A 23,236-nucleotide genomic window follows, 5' to 3' on the forward strand; every position below is an offset into this window, starting at 1 on the left:
GCAACTTTTGCTCGAAACTCACCACTCAGCCGGTTCAAAGTAGACGTTGCAAGATGCATTAGCTGGAAAACTTTGTTTTGCTATACTGACTTGCAAATCAAGCTACCGGCTATCATTAATCTAGTGTATCGTCGGTACACCCCAAAAATGTAACTGATATTAGAGTTTACAATCAACCATTAGTGTTCGAGCGAACAATGGAATCATTCATGCTCAAGAACTGCAAGTGAAGCGAGAACCTTTAGGTTCATTGCCGCTTTCCGCTGATGATGTTCACAAAATAATAGAAATAATGCCTTTTACATAAAAATGATGCCTTTTACATATAATTTATGTTTTCAAAAACATCAGTAGAAGATTCTGTCATGATATTCTCGTTCAAACGTGAATGAAATCAAAAACTTTCTTTGGTATGAACTACCATCATCTTTTCAATTTGTTAACAGTTATGTCATGTTAATGTAGATTTAAATATGGCAACCCTGCACGCCATACAAAATTTAACAAAGCACGCTGTGTGCTAGGCTTCTTTTTTTATTCGTACCAGTACGTACCGATGGGTACCGGTTTTGTATCATTTTGTATGACAGTTTGAAAGTTTTGATAGGGTAACGGCTCCCTATTTCATCTGAGCTTTTATTTCCATCTCATCCCGTCACCTCATTACTTTGAATATGAATAATATTTTACAACCTACCTCAACCAAAATGTGAAATGTTTTAAAATGATTGAAAGAGCTGTTGTCACACTTTCCCATTGAAAGAAATGGTTTTAAATTCTTCGGTGATCGTTTTTTTTTTCATTTAAAATAAACTCACTTTTCAATTTAGGACACATTCTCGTTTCAAGATTTACAGTTCATCATGTTTCTGATTATCTACTAATCGATTCGTCTCGAAACATGATCACTATTTCGCACAATTACACTCCCATTGAATGCTGGATGACTTCATAATTAGTAATGTTCACTTGCCACTTGTTTAGTTAACGATTGAAAACTTCAAAAATTACCCAACAAGCAATAAAAGTCTTCAAAATTATGAGATGAAAGTTTTTCACTTAGTTTACTTGATTCCGCTTTGTTTCATCTCATTTGGTTTCGCAAAGTTGCCAATTTATCTCATAATGTTACAAAACAAAAACAGTTTTTCTTCTTCAAATTATCATGAAAAAGTATGTTTTTGGTATCCGTGACATTAGTTCAATTATTTTATTGATATTAATATTTCAATAAAACTGTTTCGGCTTCGAATATTACCAGAAAGAGCGTGTTAAATACTATTGAAATAACCATTGTGGCAAATCTAGTAGCACTGGTTTCATTTTGCTATACGTCAACATAACGCTGTGAAGTGTGTGTGTTTCATCGGCTGTGCACAGAGATGCCAGATATTTTCATAGAAAATATGTATTACTTTGCATAGAAAGTCTATATCTGCTCTATCTGTTTTCACTAATAATGTTAATCATAATCAATTATCTGCATTAAAGATTTCTACTTTAACATGAGTGTTGGTTAATAAACTTTTAAAGAATCACTGCAATCAAATACCAATAGATACTCAGCGAAAAAAGTCTAATTTTTTACTTCTCACTTTTTATGAACCGTTACAAATCTGTATTAAATTTAGGAAATCTGTATAAAATCTGTACATTGATTTAAATCAGTATGCGAACGTAAAAATCTATACAATACAGATAAATCTGTATAAATGGCATCTCTGGCTCTGCATTTTGTTTTAAGAAGGGCTAACGCCTAAATAGTAACAATTCCTTTTTTGGTTTTATTTAAAGTTCACCACATTAACTTTGCAATAAATTTTTAAATTTATAGCGAAAGGTAACGGAAACGACCGAAAAATTTTTAAACGTTGAAATGATTTCAAACTCGTTCTAAAAATGTCGTGTGTTGTCTCATAGTTCTCATTATGCCGATTTTAAGAAGAATTCCGACATTTTGAACCTGAGAGTGTAATAGTGGAACATTTTGTTTTGATTGCTGTCGCCATTGCTAATTTATGGGATGAATAAAGGATATGATGGATAAGAATCCATTGATATGAAATGAGGAGCAGAGTAGTGAACACATAATAAGTGTTTTTAGCTGTTTCATGAATATTAGTTAAATTTTCAAGAAATGTGAATCAATTCTCAACGTGGAGCAAGGCGAATGAAGCAGTAATATGAAAAAGTTATTAAATCACTATAACTTTTTCATATTACTGCTTCATTCGCCTGGCTAAATCGGGGTTTTGAGGCGACGTTCTTACAAATGAGATGAAATAGGGAGCCCTTACCCTACTTATTGCCCTATAATTTCGGAACCGGAAGTTGGATCTGGATGAAATTGCACAGTATCTTTTGAGACACTGAGAGTTTAATTTGAATCATGGTTTGTGAAAATCGGTTAAACGGATGCTGAGAAACCGAAGGGAGTTCCGTTTTTGGAGCTTTTCTTCACTATTACCGGCGCGTTCGGAAGCGGAAACTAGTAGTCCTAAAGTAGATTTAAATATTCACGAATTAACAAGGTCTGCCAAATAGATAAATTTACCAGTAAATTTTATTTAAATGTGCACCGCGTTTCGCCGCTTGTAAAAAAATAATCATGGAATTTAAAAATTTTACTAATTCCACTGTAATACCGGAACCGAAAATCGGATCTGGATCAACTTTGCAGGGACTTTTTGAATAGTTTCAAGACGTATCTTAGTTTGAAAAAATCGGTTGAGAAATATCGAAGAAAATTGAGTTAGCATTTTAATCCGGAACCGGAAGTCGGATCAGGATAAAACTCAAAAGCAATCTATGGGACCGTAAGGCCTTTCATTCGAATCTGAGATTGTGGAAATCGGTTCAGCCATCTCTGAGAAAATCGAGTGACATTAATTGTCACATACACACATACATACATACATACGAACATACGCACACATACACACACAGACATTTTCTCAGTTCGTCGAGCTGAGTTGAATGGTATATGACTGTTCAAAAGTCGGTTTTCACAGTGATTGTATAACCTTTCTATACGAGAAAGGCAAACATAATGATTGAACCTTACATTCAAAAATCGATCTTGATCGTTTTGAAAACAAATTACAAAAATAAAAACACCATTCTCTGATTGAATGAAATTTTAACCCAACATTAATAATTTTGTTCCCTGCAAGATTGGCATTTGAAGGGAAATATTTTTGCCTTTCTCATATAGAAAGGTTATGCAATCACTTGAAAAACCGACTAGCAAAAATGTCATATTCCATTCGACTCAGTTCATCGAGCTGAGCAATGTCTGTGTGTGTCAAATAATCTCACTAGGTTTTCTCGGAGATGGCTGAACCGATTTTGACAAACTTAAATTCAAATGAAAGGTCTTACGGTCCCATACAGATTTCTTGAATTTCATCCGGATCCGACTTCCAGTTCCGGAGTTATAGGGTGAAATGTGTTAAATATTGTACACCGTAACTTAAACCGGTGAAACAGGAACCGTAAAAAATTTCCTAAACCGGTTTCAAAACTACACAAATCGCTATTCATTATCACTAGGCAACTAAACAAACCGATTTCGGCTATCCTGGTTCCCGATCTCCGGTACCGGAAGCACCGAAAAAAGTGATCATATAATGGATCTCACTTACTTTTTTTTCTCAGCGATAGTTTGACCGATTGCAAATGAAAGGTCTCATGGTCCCATACGGAATTTCTGAATTTCATCCGGATCCGAGTTCCAGTTCAGAAGTTATAGGATAAAGTGTGTTGAATATTATACACCGTCACTTAAACTGGCGGAACAAAAACCGAAAAAAAAATTTCTAAACTGGACTCAAAACCGTTATTCCCAATCTTGGGGTCAAATGAAAGGTCTTATGGTCCTACCAACAATTACTGCATATTTTTGGATACAACTTAAATTTAAATCATCGTTTAGAGTATGGATGACAAAATTGTATAAAATCTTCAAAATTTGAATAAAAACTAGTAGAGTATGTTCGTAATGTTAGTTGGTGGCCGTACGATTCGGTTCTCGGGTTCCGGTGCCGGAAGTGCATATAATAGTGAACCCATTTCGTTTTCTTAAGGATGACCTACGCGAGCAAAGCACTGTTTCATTCTGTAGGTTATACTAGTTAATGCACGAACAATCCCATGGTTTCTTTCAAAAATCGAAGAGAAACATTTTGAATAGAATACCACAGTATTATATATGAGAAAGGCATCATTACACCACTAGGTGGATTAAAACAGGTTTTTTCCTAACAAAAACTTTTTCTTATCCAGTACTGATTCATTCTCCAAATATCAAACCTAGCAATAGAGTATTCGGTGAAATTTTCTCAGAAATTTAGTTTCACTGGAATCTTGAATGATAAAGGCTTTCAGTTTAGTTTAGTTATATATGAAAAGTCACTAGATAAATATTAAGTTTGAACAAGGAATAGTTTTTGATAGAAAACTTTTTTCCCTTAAAAGCACCCATCGTGCAATGTAAGAACGTTTGGTGAGAAAAATCATTACAAATTTTGGGACAGTTTTCTATCAAAATCAAAACTACTGTTTTTTTTTAAATCGATTTTAATTTTTTAAAGTCTATTTTTTTCAGTGTGGGACTCGGTTGAAATACACAGTAACCGATTTGGTGAAAATCACCAATTTTTTTTGTGAAAATCATCATTTTTTTTAAGTAATTGTCTTTTTGGAAAAAATGGTTAAAAAAGTTTGGCTCGTTTCGAACGAAGTATTTAAAGTGGATTTTTGGGACAAAGATGTCCAAAAATTTTCTTTTAATCTGAGACATGTTATCAACATCTGTTTGATTAGTCGCGAAATTTGTCTAATACAAAATGATCAATAATTTTCACTTACACATTCATTATTGTTTATCAAAATCAGTTATTTTTCTTTTATTTTAAGGAATGAAACTTCTTCCTACTATTTTCTATAGCAGTTTTGGATATTAAAAATTACTCAAGTTTAAAATTCAGATCAAAGATTCCTCTCCAGGAAATTCGCTAAGGTTAATTCTAAAGAAAAACGGCATCTTTTCATAAATATCAATAGCGTATCAAATTTAAAAAAGAAACTCTCCCACGTTATCTCTTACAGAAATAGTGTTCATAATTTCAAATGAATCCGTGTAGTGGTTATGAAGGTATGCAGTGTACCGAGGTGAATTGTGGGGGAAAACGCTTTAACATATTTATTGTCACATTAAATTCTATCCTCTACACTGACAATAACACAGTTTAGGTGTAGCGACGTTTACTTGCGTTGAAATTTCTATAAATAGAACGGATAGTAAGTTTAGCATTTTAGTTTATGTGCACCTATGAGTTAGTTTAGTTTATAAGAGTTTTAGTTTACGTGCATCTATAAAGACGGAAATTCACACAATTTTTTCAAAGTGTGTAGACCTCATACTTACTCAATACTTAAACTCCACGACACCTTTGGAAGAGAAGGATGGGTCGTCGTCCTACCAGAAAGTAGGTAAATGACGAAGAGGGGACGGCCTGCAATGGTGGCTATCATGATGTCGAGATGTTTAGTTTGAGTTAGAATGGAATCAATTCCCAATACTTGTCCCTAAGCAACTATTATCTATTAACGTGAAATCCGCCAAGACACATTATTAATTCAAATGACACATGCAACATAAATTTTGTTCGCAACAAGCTTCCGAAATAAAACTATTGCCCATGACTCTGGGGATAGCAAACAGTTGTAACACGATGATAACTTGTTTCGTTATTCATCACGCAGAATGAATCATTTTGTATTTAACTTGAACTTGAACAAATGCCAACAAGTAGCTCGGAAAGGTGTCCTTCCAGTCACCAATGCTCTATTACTTACTGCATAGTTGAGCCTTGCTGTCACCGAACCACCGATTCGTATCATCCGACAACCGCAATCGAATCGATACGCCACTTCAAACAGAACTTGATCCCCAACTCCGAGTCGTTCCGCGTCGGAGTAAGCAAAGCAACAAAGCTTCGGCGGGACTTTGCTGCTGTTTACCTTACCATTAGTGTCGCCCACGTTGCCACCCTCCTGTGGCCATCCTTCGGCACTCTCCGGCTCACGTTCGCTCCGTTCGGTGAATTGAGTTTCTCCACTGCTGGAAGCTTTGCGGTAGGTATTATCAATGGTTGCGGATCTTTCTTTCTTTCGGTTTTTTTTTTCGCCATTCGATTTCATTCCACCTCGAATGCAAGAACTCATCTCCCCTAGCAAGGCCACCATCAACTACGATTTGGTGAACTTTGGTCCCACCAGCGTCTCTTCGTCTCTTCCACCGTGAACCTTCAGAGTTACCGCAATCGCATTCAGCATAATGGAGCATTCAAGTTCTTGTCGTTTTACCCTGTTGGTACCTACAATAGTTGCCAACTAACAGACTCTGCCCACCTCCAGTCGTGGTTTCATTGCAGTCATTTGCAATTCCATAAGCTACTTACGCCACGACCTCCCGAAGTATCATCGTTCGACTGGCAGACGTGCGGAGCTCGTCATTACTTTGTGGACGTCATTTACTTATTAAAATGTATTTTGATCCGCTATCGGTTTGCGGCGGAGTCGTTTCTCCCCGCTGCCGGGGGCTGAGAATAGTTGGTACTTTTTTTCCTTTGCAAGGCTTAATTACGATTTAAATTATGGATGACAGGTAATGGTTCTGTGAAATACGTTTCTCCCGGTATTGGCTTGGAACCAGGCTCATCGAACGTGCTCTTCGGTAATGCGAAATTTTATCTTCCAGCAATAACAACTTCAAATAATGACAGTGCTGATACTTGGAACGTCCTACGGCTGATTTTCGAAGTACAACTTAACAGAATATGCAACAAGCTCATAACTGAAATGAATTTTGCTGTTTAAAAAGTTACAACACCTCTCACAAAGAGACTGGAAAAACCAAACCTAAAGTTTAGATTAAAGGGAATTATTTTGCTTGAGCAGCTTACAAAGACCATGAATAATATTTTAAGCAGCCAAACTCTTGGAATACATTGTTCTGCTTTTAGGCAGGAAGCTTGTTCTGATTTTTTAAGTCACCGATGGTTCCAGTTGTTCACGCGAAACTTGTTTTGTACTTTGATGGACTGTGGATTCGACAAAAATGCGACAGACAAAAATAATCACCAAAAATTCATTTTAATGGGCTATTTTAGAAACCCTGAGCAAATAATAAAACACATATTAGCTAATTTTTTAAAAGTTATTCAAACTCCTCGACTAAGCCTGCACTGTGGACTTAAGGGGTTATAAACCTTCCGACTTGAGTAAAGATGTCCAATCTTCCGATTACTCTAGGGAATGGTTTAATTTCAATGAATTGAAAAGCATCGAATAGTACATGTTTTGTTCTGTATGCAAATGTTTTTTTTTTTCATTATATGTGGTGAGCACGATATCTCAAAAACTAATGGATCGATCGATTCCAAATTAGCAGGTTTTGTTCCTAATTGTAAAAACTAGTTCTTTAATAAAGGGTTTAGTGAAACAAAACTGTGATGTTTTCTTTCGCTAAATCCTTCGTTCACAAACTAGCTAGCTACATGTGCTACTCGATGTTTTTCAATTTATTGCAATAAAATCATTTTCTTACTTCCTAAACAGAGACCATTTTGTAGGAACAGGATTACACTTTCATTCAATCTTTCTTTAAATCCTTTTAAGTGACGTTCTCATGAGTTAGGCGGATATGCCTCCTTCGACATCATCAACTGTCTGTGGTTATGTACAGCTTGCTGAACTTACCGCACCCACAGATCGCCTTCGAATTGTTGCAATTGCAAAACAATGCTTTGCACTTCATATTTGCTTCAGTGACAGGTTATAGTGAGCAGTTATAAACGAAAAATACTTAGCTTCTCCCACCTTTAGGATCAAAAGATACATTTAGTTTCACCCTTCAGTATGCCCCGTTTAGACTTCTAATGGCTGCCAGCATGCTGTTGCCAGTATAGAACTTTCTATACCCTAGTGACAAATCATAATGATAAAAGAGATCTCAAATCATATGGGGTTTCGTGATGCTGTTGCCAACTTGCAAAACTGCTTGAAGGTAGATGTTTCGTGATGAAAATAAACTAATTTCGAAATGGCGAATGAGCATTTGCGGTTGTAAGACTATCCCCACCGGAGGGTGGGTAAAAGTAATTTGGCAACCATGATCATAACAAGATTGCACACCGGCAGTTGCAAAACTGGTTGAGAAATAGATATCCACTCGTTCGATTATCAGCGGGTTATTAAATTGAGCAACGCTCTCAAACCATATTAATCGTTTCTATTTTCACGTTTGATAACGCATTGCTACACTGAAAAAAATCCACAAGTTAACCTTATGTGACAAAACCCGTAGATTCTAAAAATGGCTTTGTTATCGGAGTTTACGTGATCTTCTTAGCAATCATCGGATAATGATTGAATATAAAATGAACCATATGTCAGAATTATCGCTGTTGTCAAATATATTTTATGTGTCACGTACTTACTTGAATTCATTTTGTCATGTTCATTTTGTGTTCGCAATATGGCGTCTAATGAAAATCCTCGATCAAACAACACAGGCCAAATCTTTTTTGACCCTTCTACGGTATTTATCACAGTGATTTTAGGGTAAATAATTGCTCATTAATTATATCGATAGGTATTTTTTATTATACTTTCTGATCTTATATTAGTATCAAGTAGAAGTATAATTTATAAGCAAATGTACCATTTATTGAGTTTACTATTAGGTGTACAACTTTCGCCGTTTTTTCCAAAATTTAAAGCTTTATTGCGAAAAAGTGCTTACAGATGTATTATTCAAAGTATTGTCTGTCGCTAGCGACAACTTTCTCCCATCTTTCCGAAAATTTTAGGATCACGGTTCGAAAAAAGGAGTCCTTTTTTGACGCTATCCATGAAGCAATCCATTTTTCCAACTCTTCGAAGGATTGAAAATGTTGATCTGCCAGGCCGTGTGCCATCGAACGGAATAGGTGGAAGTCAGAAGGGGTGACATCTGGGGAACACGGCGAGTGAGGCAAGATTTCCCATATCAGCGTTTCTAGGTACTTTTTAACCACTTTTGCGACGTGAGGCCGAGCATTGTCGTGTTGGAGGATGACTTTGCATGTCGCTCTTGATACTGTGGCCGCGCGACGAAGGCGCATCAGTTGCGTTCGGTAGCGATCTCCTGTGATGGTTTCACCCGGTTTTAAGAGCTCGTAGTAAATTGTTATTCATCTTTGAAGGTTTTTTCTCTTCCACCATCGTGTTTGTCTTCGACATCGAAATCACCATTTTCAAAACGTTGAAAGCACTCCCGACACGTTCTTTTACTCAGAGCAGCATTCGATGCGCTTCAGTTGCATTTTTTTCGAATTGTAACAGAAAAGTAAAACTTCCCGCAAATGACGAGAATTGGGCACATAAACAGACATTTTCGAGCGTGAATAATACGAAAACAAGAGCAACTGTCACTGAAACGGCGATGACAATTTGTTAGGCACTGTACACACTCACTTTAAAGGCATTATCATCTATGTATTTTAACCAGCCTCAGCCGGTATAGCCACCTATCGGAAAACGGCGGAAGCAAAGTTGTACACCTGATAAATGGCTCTATGAAACCAACCCTCATCAACTTATTCGCATGACCAATCGGTAGTACTCAAATTCCGTGTACCAAAAATATGAAACTGAAACACTTTTCAATTTTTTTTTACAGTGGAGTTTAAAGGGCTCTAGATTGTGTTCCAGCACATAAATCTTCTAAAAGTGGATTAACGAAATCACATCGTGAACAACTAGTTCCAGCTGAATGCATTCCCTAAAAGGAACAATGTTTGCTTCAGTTTAGCTGCTCCGGAGAAAGGATCAGATCATGCATTTAGAATAACGCGTTCTGTATTTGTATGTGCGCCAAAAAAAGATCGTGACTGTCATGTTTCCAGACATGACAGTCACGATCTTTTTTTGGCGCACATCTACGGTCCTCTGTGAAACTGGCACCAATGGTGATAAGTTGGTTGCACTGCTGAATTCCCATCATACATTCATAATGCAAATGTCAAACCGTGAGAACCCTCTCGATTCGGTAGCTCATTTGTATATATTGAGATTTTATGGCACACTTTGGTTGAAATGATAACAATGCAATTAATCTTGCGCTCCACCAAGCGGTGAGTGCGGTCATTCCAGAAGGTACCGGGAACGAACCACATTTTTTCAAAATATTTATCTAAAAAAATTAATAAATTAATCTTTACGTCGACCGAAGTTGAATCAAAGATAAATAATAAAGTCATGTATGTGCTTACAAATATTAAAATAGAATCTGGTCCGTTCCCGGTACCTTCTAAAATGACCGCACTCACCGCTTGGTGGAGCGCGAGATTAATTGCATTGTTATCATTTCGACCAAAGTGTGCTATGAAATCTCAATATATACAAATGAGCTAACGAATCGAAAGGGTTCTCACGGTTTGACATTTGCATTATGAATGCGATGATGGGAACTCAGCAGTGCAACCAATTTATCACCATTGGTGCCAGTTTCACGGAGGACCGTAGATGGGCGCCAAAAAAAGATCGTGACTGTCACACAAACGAATTTCCAGACATGACAGTCACGATCTTTTTTTGGCGCACATCTACGGTCCTCCGTGAAACTGGCACCAATGGTGATAAATTGGTTGCACTGCTGAGTTCCTATCATCGCATTCATAATGCAAATGTCAAACCGTGAGAACCCTTTCGATACGTTAGCTCATTTGTATAAATTGAGATTTCATGGCACACTTTGGTCGAAATGATAACAATGCAAATAATCTCGCGCTCCACCAAGCGGTGAGTGCGGTCATTTTAGAAGGTACCGGGAACGGACCAGATTTTTTTTTAATATTTGTAAGCACATACATGTCTTTATTATTTATCTTTGACTGTCATGTCTGGAAATTGTTGAATGATCGACTGAATCGTGCGTTTCCTGATGAAAACAAACCAATCTTGTTTGCATTTGTGATTGTAAGTGAGCTGTCAGAAAGCCTAATACTGGCTCCAGCACGCTACCAGCATAATGTAAACGCTTGCCAGCTGTTGGTTGTTGCCAGCATGAAAATTTCTTATCGTTCTGAATTTCATGCTGGCAAGCGATGCTGGGTGAAGATATTCAAGATGGCGACGGTATGAAAATATTGTTCTTCTCGTACGTATTTAATGTTTTTCTCAGTTACAAGCATTCGGTCGCGCAAAGTGGGTCGATATCAAAAATGATAATGATGATTTGAGTACTTAAAGGATATATTTCATTGTTTTTTATATTTTTTACATATTTTGCCAGCAAGAAATTACCAGCAGAAGTGTAAACATTGTCAGTTGCTGGCAACCAGTAATAGTGTAAACGCCACAGTTACATTTATCCCGAAGACGAGTACTTGTTTATGCCAATTCCTACCAATTATGGGCTAGTCTAAAACTGGCTTTAAGCGGATAAACAATTGTCTGGGCATGTCCTAGCACACCATTTTAAAATCAAGGGTGTGCAAGTTTTTTTCAATACACGATAAAAAAATGCATCGAGTTCAAATTGACACATTTTTGTCGTAGCTCTCTTTGAACGAAACCAACCAGACGAATTTTGGTGAGAAATCATGACGGGTCTACAAGTTTAATTCAAAAACCGTTCCGAATTATATGAAAAATTATAATAAACGCACATTACAATATGTTAAAATTATTACAAATAGTTTATACTTTTTATTTTTTATTTATGGCTTTAAAACCTGGACTCCTTATATCGGGTACAATAAATATTTCCATGTTCCAAAGAAATTTATTAGGCCGTTTTCGAAAATACACTTTTCAACATTAAAACACGAAACCTAGTCTAAGAAATGATGCAAAAGATCTTAGTACAGAACAAAAGCAACTCGTAAAATCACTTGGTTTTCAAACTAATTAAATTTAATAAATCGGTACCAGCGACGGCAAACGATTCCAGCAGTTTCGAGTCAAAACGAACCGGAACGTAACTTACGCAGGAAACTCCTGCCGCGACCGGTTCTCATTCCAGATAAACCGTAAATCACTTAAGAAAACTTCGTTGTCTATTTACACTGAAATGTGCGGCAAGCGAATGAATTAAACATTGTAAATTATGGAAAACTGTCACATCAGAAAGAATTTTTTCACTAAATTGGCACATGTGTATCCGTACGACGGTACTCACAGACGTACACAACTGCTTACATCTGAGCAATTAATATTTGTTCTGCGAGCAAGTGAAAAGACGACGTGTTTGGAATGATGAACACCGTTCTTTTCTCTATGCTTTTTTTTTTGGTTTTTGTTTTGCTCAGGCAGAGAAAGGGTTCCTAACACTGCGAATGGAGTTGAAAAATTAGCCATAATGAAAAATAAACATTTGCAATGGTTGCTGCGATTGTGACCGAGCGGGTTGAACCGAACCACACACATGCAGGTTCCAACGCGGCGATGAAGTGTTGAACGCTTTCGATGGTTCGAATAATTAACGGACCGACCGCAGCGTTTTCACACTTTCAAGTCCTCGTCGTTCCCCACGATGAGCAAAGAAAATACGAAAAGAAGTTTCCCGGTCATAACTCACAGACGAAATTATAAACATGTTTGTGCACTTTTCCACATTCCGCAATTCAATTAGCAACGGACGGCAGGAAGTGACTTGTGGCTTCTCCAGCGTCTGCAGCACACCGTAATCGATTCCATTGACGACGAAGAAGTGTACAGGACTAATAAAGTGTTCATTTTCTTTCTATTTCTCTGTTCGTTGCAGGTCCCGTGATTGGGAATTTCTCCGACGAGGAAGTGAACGGAAATTCAATCTCGCAGGAAAATTCGATCGAATACCCGCTGCAGCGAGACGAAGTTCAAACGGCTAACAAGGGCGAGCGGAACCATGTGACGCAAAGTAAGTTAATTTTTTCTCGTTTTTTTATGACATTGTACTTGCGGACAAAGTTTCTCACTAGTTGTTTAGTATTCATTTAGGTCTGGTGAAGCAACTTGAATGGATCGAGTATATCCTAGCTAACCAAAACCAATGATAATCAAATCCCAACCTGTCTCCTTGAGTTTGCTTTTGATAACTGTTATATTCATCCCTCAGTGCATCTCCTCGGAAGACATCAATCAAATATTCATTCAGCAAATGACTAAATATTGACAGCAAAATAATTGCCATTTAACTAGTTCTCTTTTGAAGTCATCAGGCACAAAGTGGCTCTCCTGAGTATACTTGATTATCGAAAAGAATATGAGCAATATTGCCGTGCATCATCAGGTCGACGAACGACTTCTCTACGTACGGAGAAATGCCGTTCTCAGCTTGCGAACCCACACAAAGATCAAATAACCTTACACTAATTTGCATTTATTATGCACATCATCAATTATTCAAATTATCACATACTTGCTGTTTCGAGCACAACAACGATCAATAATATCCTGAACATTGGCAGTGATACAAGCTTGTTACCGACCGGCGTTTCGAGACCGACCGTAGACTTCAGAAAGACAGCAAGGACGACCGAACAAACGAACGAACGAACGAACTGACCAGTATCAAACGAAGCATTTCTTATGGTTTCCCACATTAAAAGTGAAGAATGACCATATATTAGTCTCGGGTACGACTTTCCTGATCGGTTTCACTGGCTCTCAGGATACAAACATGGCCATCAATATCAAAATAACCCAAGAGGACAGCATTCTGGTCGTAGAAAAATCAATACGAAACCGAGCGACAGGTTTCCATACAGGCTCGAACTGGCTAATTCACAGAATCTGTCTTTTTATTGGAAATTTCGTGATTGGTTGATTTATAAATTGGTTGGTACTATGATTTAGATATTCAAACTTTTACGATATTACGATCTTATGTTTCAACGATTTTGCAATTTTGTGTCTTTGCGAATCCATGAGTTTAATATTTTGTGGTTTTAAGATTTTACTATTTTACGAGCTTACGATTTTACGGAAAAACGACTTCACGGAATTACGATTTTACGAAATTACGATTTTACGGAATTACGATTTTACGGAAATTCGATTTTACGAAATTACGATTTTACGGAATTACGATTTAAAGGAATTACGATTTTAGGGATTACGATTTTACGGAATTACGATTTTAAAAAATTACGATTTTAGGGATTACGATTTTACGGAATTACGATTTTATGGATTACGATTTTAGGGATTACGATTTTACGGAATTACGATTTTACGGAATTATGATTTTACGGAATTACAATTTTACGCAATTACAATTTTACGGAATTTCCATTTTATGAAATTATGATTTTACGGAATTACGGTTTTACGGAAATTCAATTTTACGAAATTACGTTTTTACGGAATTAGGATTTTACGGAATAACGATTTTACGGAATTACGATTTTTCGAAATTACGATCTTACGGAAATACGATCTTACGGAAATACGATTTTACAGAATTTCGATTTTACGGAATTACGATTTTACGGAATTATGATTTTACGTAATTCCAATTTTACGGAATTACAGTTTTACGGAATTACAATTTTACGGAATTACGATTTTACGGAATTATGAATTTACGGAATTACGATTTTACGGAATTACGATTTTACGGAATCACGAATTTACGGAATTACGATTTTACGGAATTACGATTTTGCGGAATTGCGGTTTTATGGAATTGCGGTTTTATGGAATTTTCGATTTTGCGGAATTACGATTTACGGAATTACGATTGTACGGAATTACGAATTCACGGAATTACGATTTTACGAAATTACGTTTTTATAGAATTATGATTTAACGGAATTACGATTTTACGGAATTACGATTTTACGGAATTACGAATTTACGAAATCACGATTTTAGGGAATTACGATTTTGCGGAATTGCGGTTTTGTGGAATTTTCGATTTTGCGGAATCACGATTTACGGAATTACGATTGTACGGAATTATGATTTTACGGAATTACGATTTTAGGGATTTACGATTTAACGGAATTACGATATTACGGAATTATGAATTTACGGAATTACGATTTTACGAAATTACGTTTTTATAGAATTATGGTTTTACGGAATTACGATTTTACGGAATTACGATTTTACGGAATTATGATTTTACGGAATTACGATTTTAGGGATTTACGATTTAACGGAATTACGATATTACGGAATTATGAATTTACGGAATTACGATTTTACGGAATTATGATATTACGGTATTATGATTTTACGGAATTACAATTTTACGCAATTACAATTTTACGGAATTTCCATTTTCTGGAATAATGATTTTACGGAATTACGGTTTTACGGAAATTCAATTTTACGAAATTACGTTTTTACGGAATTACAATTTAACGGAATTACGATTTTACGGAATTACGATTTTACGGAATTACGATTTTTTGAAATTACGATCTTCGATCTTACGGAAATACGATTTTACAGAATTTCGATTTTACGGAATTACGATTTTACGGAATTATGATTTTACGTAATTACAATTTTACGGAATTACAGTTTTACGGAATTACAATTTTACGGAATTACGATTTTACGGAATTATGAATTTACGGAATTACGATTTTACGGAATTACGATTCTACGGAATTACGAATTTACGGAATCACGATTTTACGGAATTACGATTTTACGGAATTACGATTTTGCGGAATTGCGGTTTTATGGAATTTTCGATTTTGCGGAATTACGATTTACGGAATTACGATTGTACGGAATTACGAATTCACGGAATTACGATTTTACGAAATTACGTTTTTATAGAATTATGATTTAACGGAATTACGATTTTACGGAATTACGATTTTACGGAATTACGAATTTACGAAATCACGATTTTAGGGAATTACGATTTTGCGGAATTGCGGTTTTATGGAATTTTCGATTTTGCTGAATTGCGATTTACGGAATTACGATTGTACGGAATTACGAATTCACGGAATTTCGATTTTACGAAATTACGTTTTTATAGAATTATGGTTTTACGGCATTACGATTTTACGGAATTACGATTTTACGGAATTATGATTTTACGGAATTACGATTTTAGGGATTTACGATTTAACGGAATTACGATATTACGGAATTATGATTTTAGTTCAGTTTAATCAATAATTCAGTTACTCAGTTGTTTTTTTTTATTTCATCATCAAACAACACACCTAAAAAAACCTGTGATTTTACATCTTATTAGATGCACATAAATGGAGCGTCGCAGGTCACGCAAATTTACGTAGAAGAACATTTAATATTGTGTCTAAAACTCAATGACATGAAATTCATTGAAATAAAAAAAAGAATACTGTAGCAACCACCGTGACTTGAACCGAGAATCATTGGATCGCAAGTTCGTCCGATAATCGACTGAGCTACAGAAGCATGCATCCGCTTGGCCGGTAAAAGGTGCATTTAAATTCATACAGTCGCACCTGCTAGTAGAACGCAAGTTACAGTCGAAACCAGTAAAATTCAAAAGCTCATTTAACATTAAGTCATTACAAATAAAATTTTCCGTCATTTGACAAATTAGGTCTTTATGGATTACATTGTATGAAGGATTAAGTCACCTGCAAATTCAATTTTTTTTGGAGTGTACACAGTTAGAAAGATTTACATCTTAATAGATGCACATAAAAGAAGCGTCACGATTTACTTACATTCACAATTCAAAACATGTAAAGATAAGTCATAGTTGCTTTAGCTGAAGCTTACATCGATACAGACTCAAAATATAATTTTACATGTTATTAGATGTAATATTCTGTCATCACCGAAGAAATTATGGTATGCTTGAATTTACGTCAAGCGTAAATTTCATTTTTTCTAAGAGTGTACTGTATTTGATTAACTACACATTAAAAAAAATTAATTTTACAGGTGACTTAATCCCTCATACGATGTGATTCATAAATACCTAATTTGTCCAATGACGGAAAATTTTATTTGTAATGACTTAATGTTAGATGAGCTTGAATTTCACTGATTTCGACTGTAACTTGCGTTCTACTAGCAGAAGCGAATGTATGGATTGACTAAGACTTATACAGGGTGATTTTTTAAGAGCTTGAGAACTTTTTTAAACAATAAAACGCATAAAATTTGCAAAATCTCATCGGTTCTTTATTTTAAACGTTAGATTGGTACATGACATTTACTTTTTGAAGATAATTTCATTTAAATGTTGACCGCGGCTGCGTCTTAGGTGGTCCATTCGGAAAGTCCAATTTTGGGCAACTTTTTCGAGCATTTCGGCCGGAATAGCCCGAATTTCTTCGGAAATGTTGTCTTCCAAAGCTGGAATAGTTACTGGCTTATTTCTGTAGACTTTAGACTTGACGTAGCCCCACAAAAAATAGTCTAAAGGCGTCAAATCGCATGATCTTGGTGGCCAACTTACCGGTCCATTTCTTGAGATGAATTGTTCTCCGAAGTTTTCCCTCAAAATGGCCATAGAATCGCGAGCTGTGTGGCATGTAGCGCCATCTTGTTGAAACCACATGTCAACCAAGTTCAGTTCTTCCATTTTTGGCAACAAAAAGTTTGTTAGCATCGAACGATAGCGATCGCCATTCACTGTAACGTTGCGTCCAACAGCATCTTTGAAAAAATACGGTCCAATGATTCCACCAGCGTACAAACCACACCAAACAGTGCATTTTTCGGGATGCATGGGCAGTTCTTGAACGGCTTCTGGTTGCTCTTCACTCCAAATGCGGCAATTTTGCTTATTTACGTAGCCATTCAACCAGAAATGAGCCTCATCGCTGAACAAAATTTGTCGATAAAAAAGCGGATTTTCCGAATGGACCACCTAAGACGCAGCCGCGGTCAACATTTAAATGAAATTATTTTCAAAAAGTAAATGTCATGTACCAATCTAACGTTTAAAATAAAGAACCGATGAGATTTTGCAAATTTTATGCGTTTTATTGTTTAAAAAAGTTCTCAAGCTCTTAAACAATCACCCTGTATTAGCATGAATTTTACTGGTTTCGACTGTAACTAGCATTACGCTAGCGGTGCAACTGTATGCATTTAAATGCACTTTTTACAGGTGTGTGCTTCTGTGGCTCAGTCGATTAACAGACGTAATTGCGATCCAATCATTCTCGGATCGAGTCGCGGCGGTTGCTATCAGTGTTCTTTTTTCTCAGAGATTACTGAACCGATTTTCACAAACTTAGATTCGAATGAAAGGTCTTATGAACCCATAGACTGCTGTTGAATTTTATCCCGATGTTGAATTTTATCCCGATTCGGTTTCGGAATTACAAAGTGATATGCACCAAAAAAGGAAAAAAAATAGTCACACACGTTTCTCAGAGATATCTGAACCGATTTTCACAAACTTAGATTCTAATGATGGCATTATACAATATTCTGAAATTTCATTTGGATCTAACTTTCGGTTCCGGAATTACAAGAAAATATGTGCAAATTAATGAAAAAATGCCCTCTCAATTTTTTCGGTAATTTCCTAATCGATTTTCACGAACTAAGATGCAAATAAAAGATCTTCAAATTCTTTGAAAAGTCCCAGAGTAGAAAGGCTATGAAATCGCTGTGAAACCCGACGTTACAACCCAGGCCCGGAACGCCGAGTGCCATTTATAATTCGACTCAGTTTTTATACGAGCGGTGGCGATATGAGGTGCACATTTTCATAAAACTCACTGCTAAATTCATCTAGTAAGCAGACCTTGTTAGTTAGTGAATATATAAAACTACTTTGGGGCTACTAGTCCCTGATTTCCGATATCGAAAGCACCGATAATAATGAAGAAAAGCTCCAGAAACGGAACTCACTTCGATTTCTCAGTAAGAGTTAAACCGATTTTCACGAATCACGATTCAAACTAAAGCTCTCATTGTTTTTAAATATACAGTGAAATTTCATCCAGATCCGACATCCGGTTTCGAAATTGTAGGGCGATGAGTGCCAAAACATTTAAATCGTCATTTAAAATGACGATGCAAAACTGGTACGCGTCGGTACGTGCTGCTTTGCTCCGTTCGCAACGTGCTTTGTTCAATTTCGTGTAGCGTGCAAGGTTGAATTACTAAATCTTTTATTCAATTTGTACCAACTTGTTAGTGTTATTGCAAGATCATGATAACGATGCTTTTCTATTAAAGTACATTTATTGCCTTTCTCATATAGAAAGTGTATACAATCACTAAATCATTCGGCACAGTTCATCGAGCTGAGCAATGTGTCTGAACGTGTATGTGTGAGGGTACGTATCAAATAATGTCACTCATAAAATAGAAAATCTCCTAGTACCATAGGTTGCTATTGAATTTCACACTGTCGTTTAGAGCGACGATGCAAAAAAGGGTAAAATTCTTCTAGATTTGCCTCAAAACGGATTAAATTTGTAGACAATATTAGTTACTTAATAAACGAATCGAATTCGGCTATACTGGTTCCAGAAGTAAATAGTGTTCAAAAACTCTAAAACGAGACTCACTCAATTTTCTCAGAGATAATTTGATCGCTTCCCACAAACAGGCTCGAATAAAAGTTCTAATAGTCTCATAGGTTGCTGTTTAGTTTCATCCCGGTCCGACTCCCGGTTCCAGATCTATAGAGTAAAGTGTTCATTTAGTGCGATGATGCAAAGTAAACGAAAATTCATAATAACTTGAAATAACTGTTTACAAATTGAAAGGGTTATGTTAGTTCATACCCTTATTTTATTTACTCAAAATTGAAAAAAAAATTCTTCTAGTGATATTTTTGGATATATAAGTAATATGAGAAAGGCATCATTACACCACTAGATGGGTTATAAAAGGTTTTTTTTAAGTGTGTACTTATCAATCTAGAATTCAATCATCGTTCTTCAACATAACAAGTCGATAATGTAGTTGAGTTAATCGATTTCTCATAACCTGAGGCATTCAAGATTTTCTGAAAGCTTCTGAAGCGGATGTCTGATCCTTTTAACACCTTCCTTCATTGTTTGATTGCTTCACGGCAAGTGTAAATATTTTGTACTGAAAACAAAGTTTATCCACCGTTCGTGTCGCTCCGTACACTTCCGGTTCTGCCGTATTCCGATCACATTTGCTGCAATTTACAATTCAAATTATTTCGCAACACGCTCAGCCTAGATTAGCATATTATTCTCATTGCAAAACTCGTCCCTAAGTACAAATTTGTGCTCTTGCATCTCACCTTGACACTCGCCGCTCACGGATGTCTTTCATGTTTTTTTTTCTTTGCTTTTTTTTCCACAGTTATCTCACCGAAACCGATTGACCAGGAGCCAGAGCCACACTTTGTCGGCGTTATCATCGCGGTGCTGACCACTATCATTCTGCTGCTGATCGCCATCATCCTGTTCATCGTGGCCAAGAACAAACGCACTCGAACGGCAGCCGTCCTGGACGCGTTGCAACATAATTTGCATACCGACAGTCTGGGGATTGATAAACGGCTGAATAGTAATTTTAAGGTAAATTTTGCTTGCATTGCAATATTTGTGTGCGTGTGTGTGTGAGTGTTTGTGGGGGTGAGCCGGTTTACCATGTAGAGTGCTATTGATTGGGAAAGGATGCAGAAAGATTCCCTTTGCCTCGAACTGCACATAACTCATGAGCCAATCAGGGTGCTCGGAGAAATCTGCTGCCCATCATTAGCTGCCATAAATCGTTCTGAATGAGGGCAAATAAACATCTTCATCTGCTCATCTGGTCGAATCGAAACTGCCACTTCCCACGCGTATTTCACCCATCCTTGCAGTCAAATGCAGCGTAAATCATCCGAATGGGAGCGAACGAACGCTATAATAAGTTTATGCGCTTTGATGTTTGCTTCTGCTGATGACGCCTGGCACGTCAGAAGAAATCAACGCGCCTCCGCGGTTAATGCGAAGCCTACTTTGTTCTACGGCCAGCGCTCACTCTCGCTGTGCACGCTGTCAGTGTTCATGATTGAATGATTAGATGCACTTAGCGATGCCTTTTAGCTGGACGCTTCAAAACGGTTAGATCCGTTCTGTCAAGCACAGATCACTGAAATCGTATCGTGAAATATCGTTAATATAACAAACGTAATAAATGTTAATTTTAAAAAGCAAGCAGACTGAAACGATTATGCAACTTGAGCCTAGCAAATGCTTTAACCTTGAAAGCTCACATTACATACATATAACACATGGATCAATAAGTCCCGAGACTAACAATGGAAGCAACATTTTTTTTTGTATTTTTTTTTTATTCATCAACATAATCACCTTTTAGGGTGATACAATGGTTCCAACGTTTTTCCAATTTTTCAATACCATGTTTATAAAAAAAATTATCTTTCGCTTCAAAATAAGCTACAGTTTCAGCGATGACCTCCTCATTTGAGCCAAATCTATTTCCCTGGAGCATTTTTTTAAGATTAGCAAAGAACCAGTAGTCACTGGGGGCTAAATCTGGCGAGTATGAGGGGTGGGGAAGCAGATCAAAGCCCAATTCGTTAAATTTCGCCATTGTTTTCATCGACTTGTGGCAGGGTGCAATTTGTTCCATCGAAAGCAATTTGGCACCCACTTGGAAAAAACCTTTTTCATGCTCAATTTTTCACGAAGGATAGTAAATACACTTCCATATGATATCTGTGTCATCTCAGCAATCTCACGGAGCTTCACTTTACGATCTTTAATTATAATTTTTGTCACTTCATTCACATTTTCCGGTGTAACGGCTTCCACAGGTCTACCCGAGCGTTCCGCGTCATTCGGTACGACCACGTTTAAACTCGGCGAACCAACGACAAATCGTTGCTTTTGATGGACAAGAGTCCGGATAACATTTTTCAATCCATTGTTTCGCTTGCACTGTGTTTTTACCCATTAAAAACAATGTTTTATCAAAACACGAAACTCGGTTTTTTCCATTTTTTTGAACAAACTACAAAACGACTTCACTCCAACCTCGATAACTCAGCTGTTTCTGGTCGAATCGAGTTAAAATTTTGACCCGTTTCAAGCAAAGGTTAGTACTCTAGAAAGACGTGGTTACTGGTTTACTACGAGCGCCATCTCTGCTTTAGTCTCGGGACTTATTGATCCATGTGTTATTACAAAACAGCTGCTATTCCGGTAGCTGATTCGGAAGCTTCTCGAAGTGATTGGAACTAATCCTCCAAATAACCCCTACTTTTCAAATTTATTCACAGGTTTCGATAGACGACAATGAATCGATTGACAAGAGCAGTCTGTACCACGAACCATTCAATGTAAACATGTACACCAGCGCCGCAAGTGGATGTTCAATGAACGACATGCAACGACATCACATCACGCCAGACTATACAGGTAAGATATAATTCTGCACGGAACGACCGAAATTAGCTTTGCGCCTGATTCGTATTACTGTTTTTGAATTAGTTTATTTCAACAACAAAATTTCTAAAATAACTATAAAATTAGTTAAAATTGAGAATTTACTTTGCTGAAAAAAACTCTTATTTTTAGAGAATGTGTTTAGTTGGCTAATATCCTGGACACAAACCAGCAATATTTCAATCCAACACGAAATTCTCATTGACAACTAATGTTGTTATTAAAATCAGAAAATTTGTTTCTATTTATCTATCACCATCATTACTGAAGGACAGCACAAAGATAACAAAAATGAAAGTGGTTTTATTAACAAATTTTTTAATAAAAAAACTCATGAGAAGTGTCAAAGCAAAACAATCCATTAAAAAGCTAAAAAGGACAGTCTTGTTGAAACTGCTTGCAAATTGTTTAGATGTTGTTCGCATTTGTTACGATATATCCATTAATAAATTTCTAAACCGATATGTAAAAATGACGTAAACTCTTAGTGGAAAGTGTATTTATTCAGAATTTGTGCGCATTTGAAGCGATTGTGCGTAATAATGTTTTTACGTGGAACAGTGAAAGGAGTTTCGAATGTTGCACTCTAATTGTATATGTCAAATGATGTTTTTTGTATCTTCCAACCTTCCGGGCTACGCCGTCCGGTGTACTACTTGTATTTGGTTTTTGTTTTCCGAGTGCTCAAAGTTTTCAGTGAGGGAGTCGATTTCGCGAAGTCAAATGAAGAAAACAGCGATTTAGAAGAAAAATGTTCAAAAAGAGGTTTATGTTTCGTTTATGTATTTTTCTCCAATACAACATCGTATTTATACCGGCCAATATAGAAAAGA

General features: G+C 36.5%; 1 protein-coding gene across 3 annotated transcripts in view; it reads left to right on the forward strand.

Annotated features, from left to right (window-relative positions):
* Positions 1-23,236, forward strand: part of LOC131426972 (discoidin domain-containing receptor tyrosine kinase B) — a 702,887-nt gene that overhangs the window by 555,666 nt on the left and 123,985 nt on the right. For all 3 annotated transcript variants that reach the window (XM_058589807.1, XM_058589806.1, XM_058589808.1), the window contains 3 exons: positions 12,815-12,949; positions 20,308-20,525; positions 22,238-22,376. In XM_058589807.1, the coding sequence (XP_058445790.1) occupies positions 12,815-12,949; positions 20,308-20,525; positions 22,238-22,376 (492 nt within the window). The remainder of the gene's footprint in view (positions 1-12,814; positions 12,950-20,307; positions 20,526-22,237; positions 22,377-23,236) is intronic.

Source organism: Malaya genurostris, chromosome 2, assembly GCF_030247185.1.
Source record: "Malaya genurostris strain Urasoe2022 chromosome 2, Malgen_1.1, whole genome shotgun sequence".
NCBI lineage: Eukaryota > Metazoa > Arthropoda > Insecta > Diptera > Culicidae > Malaya > Malaya genurostris.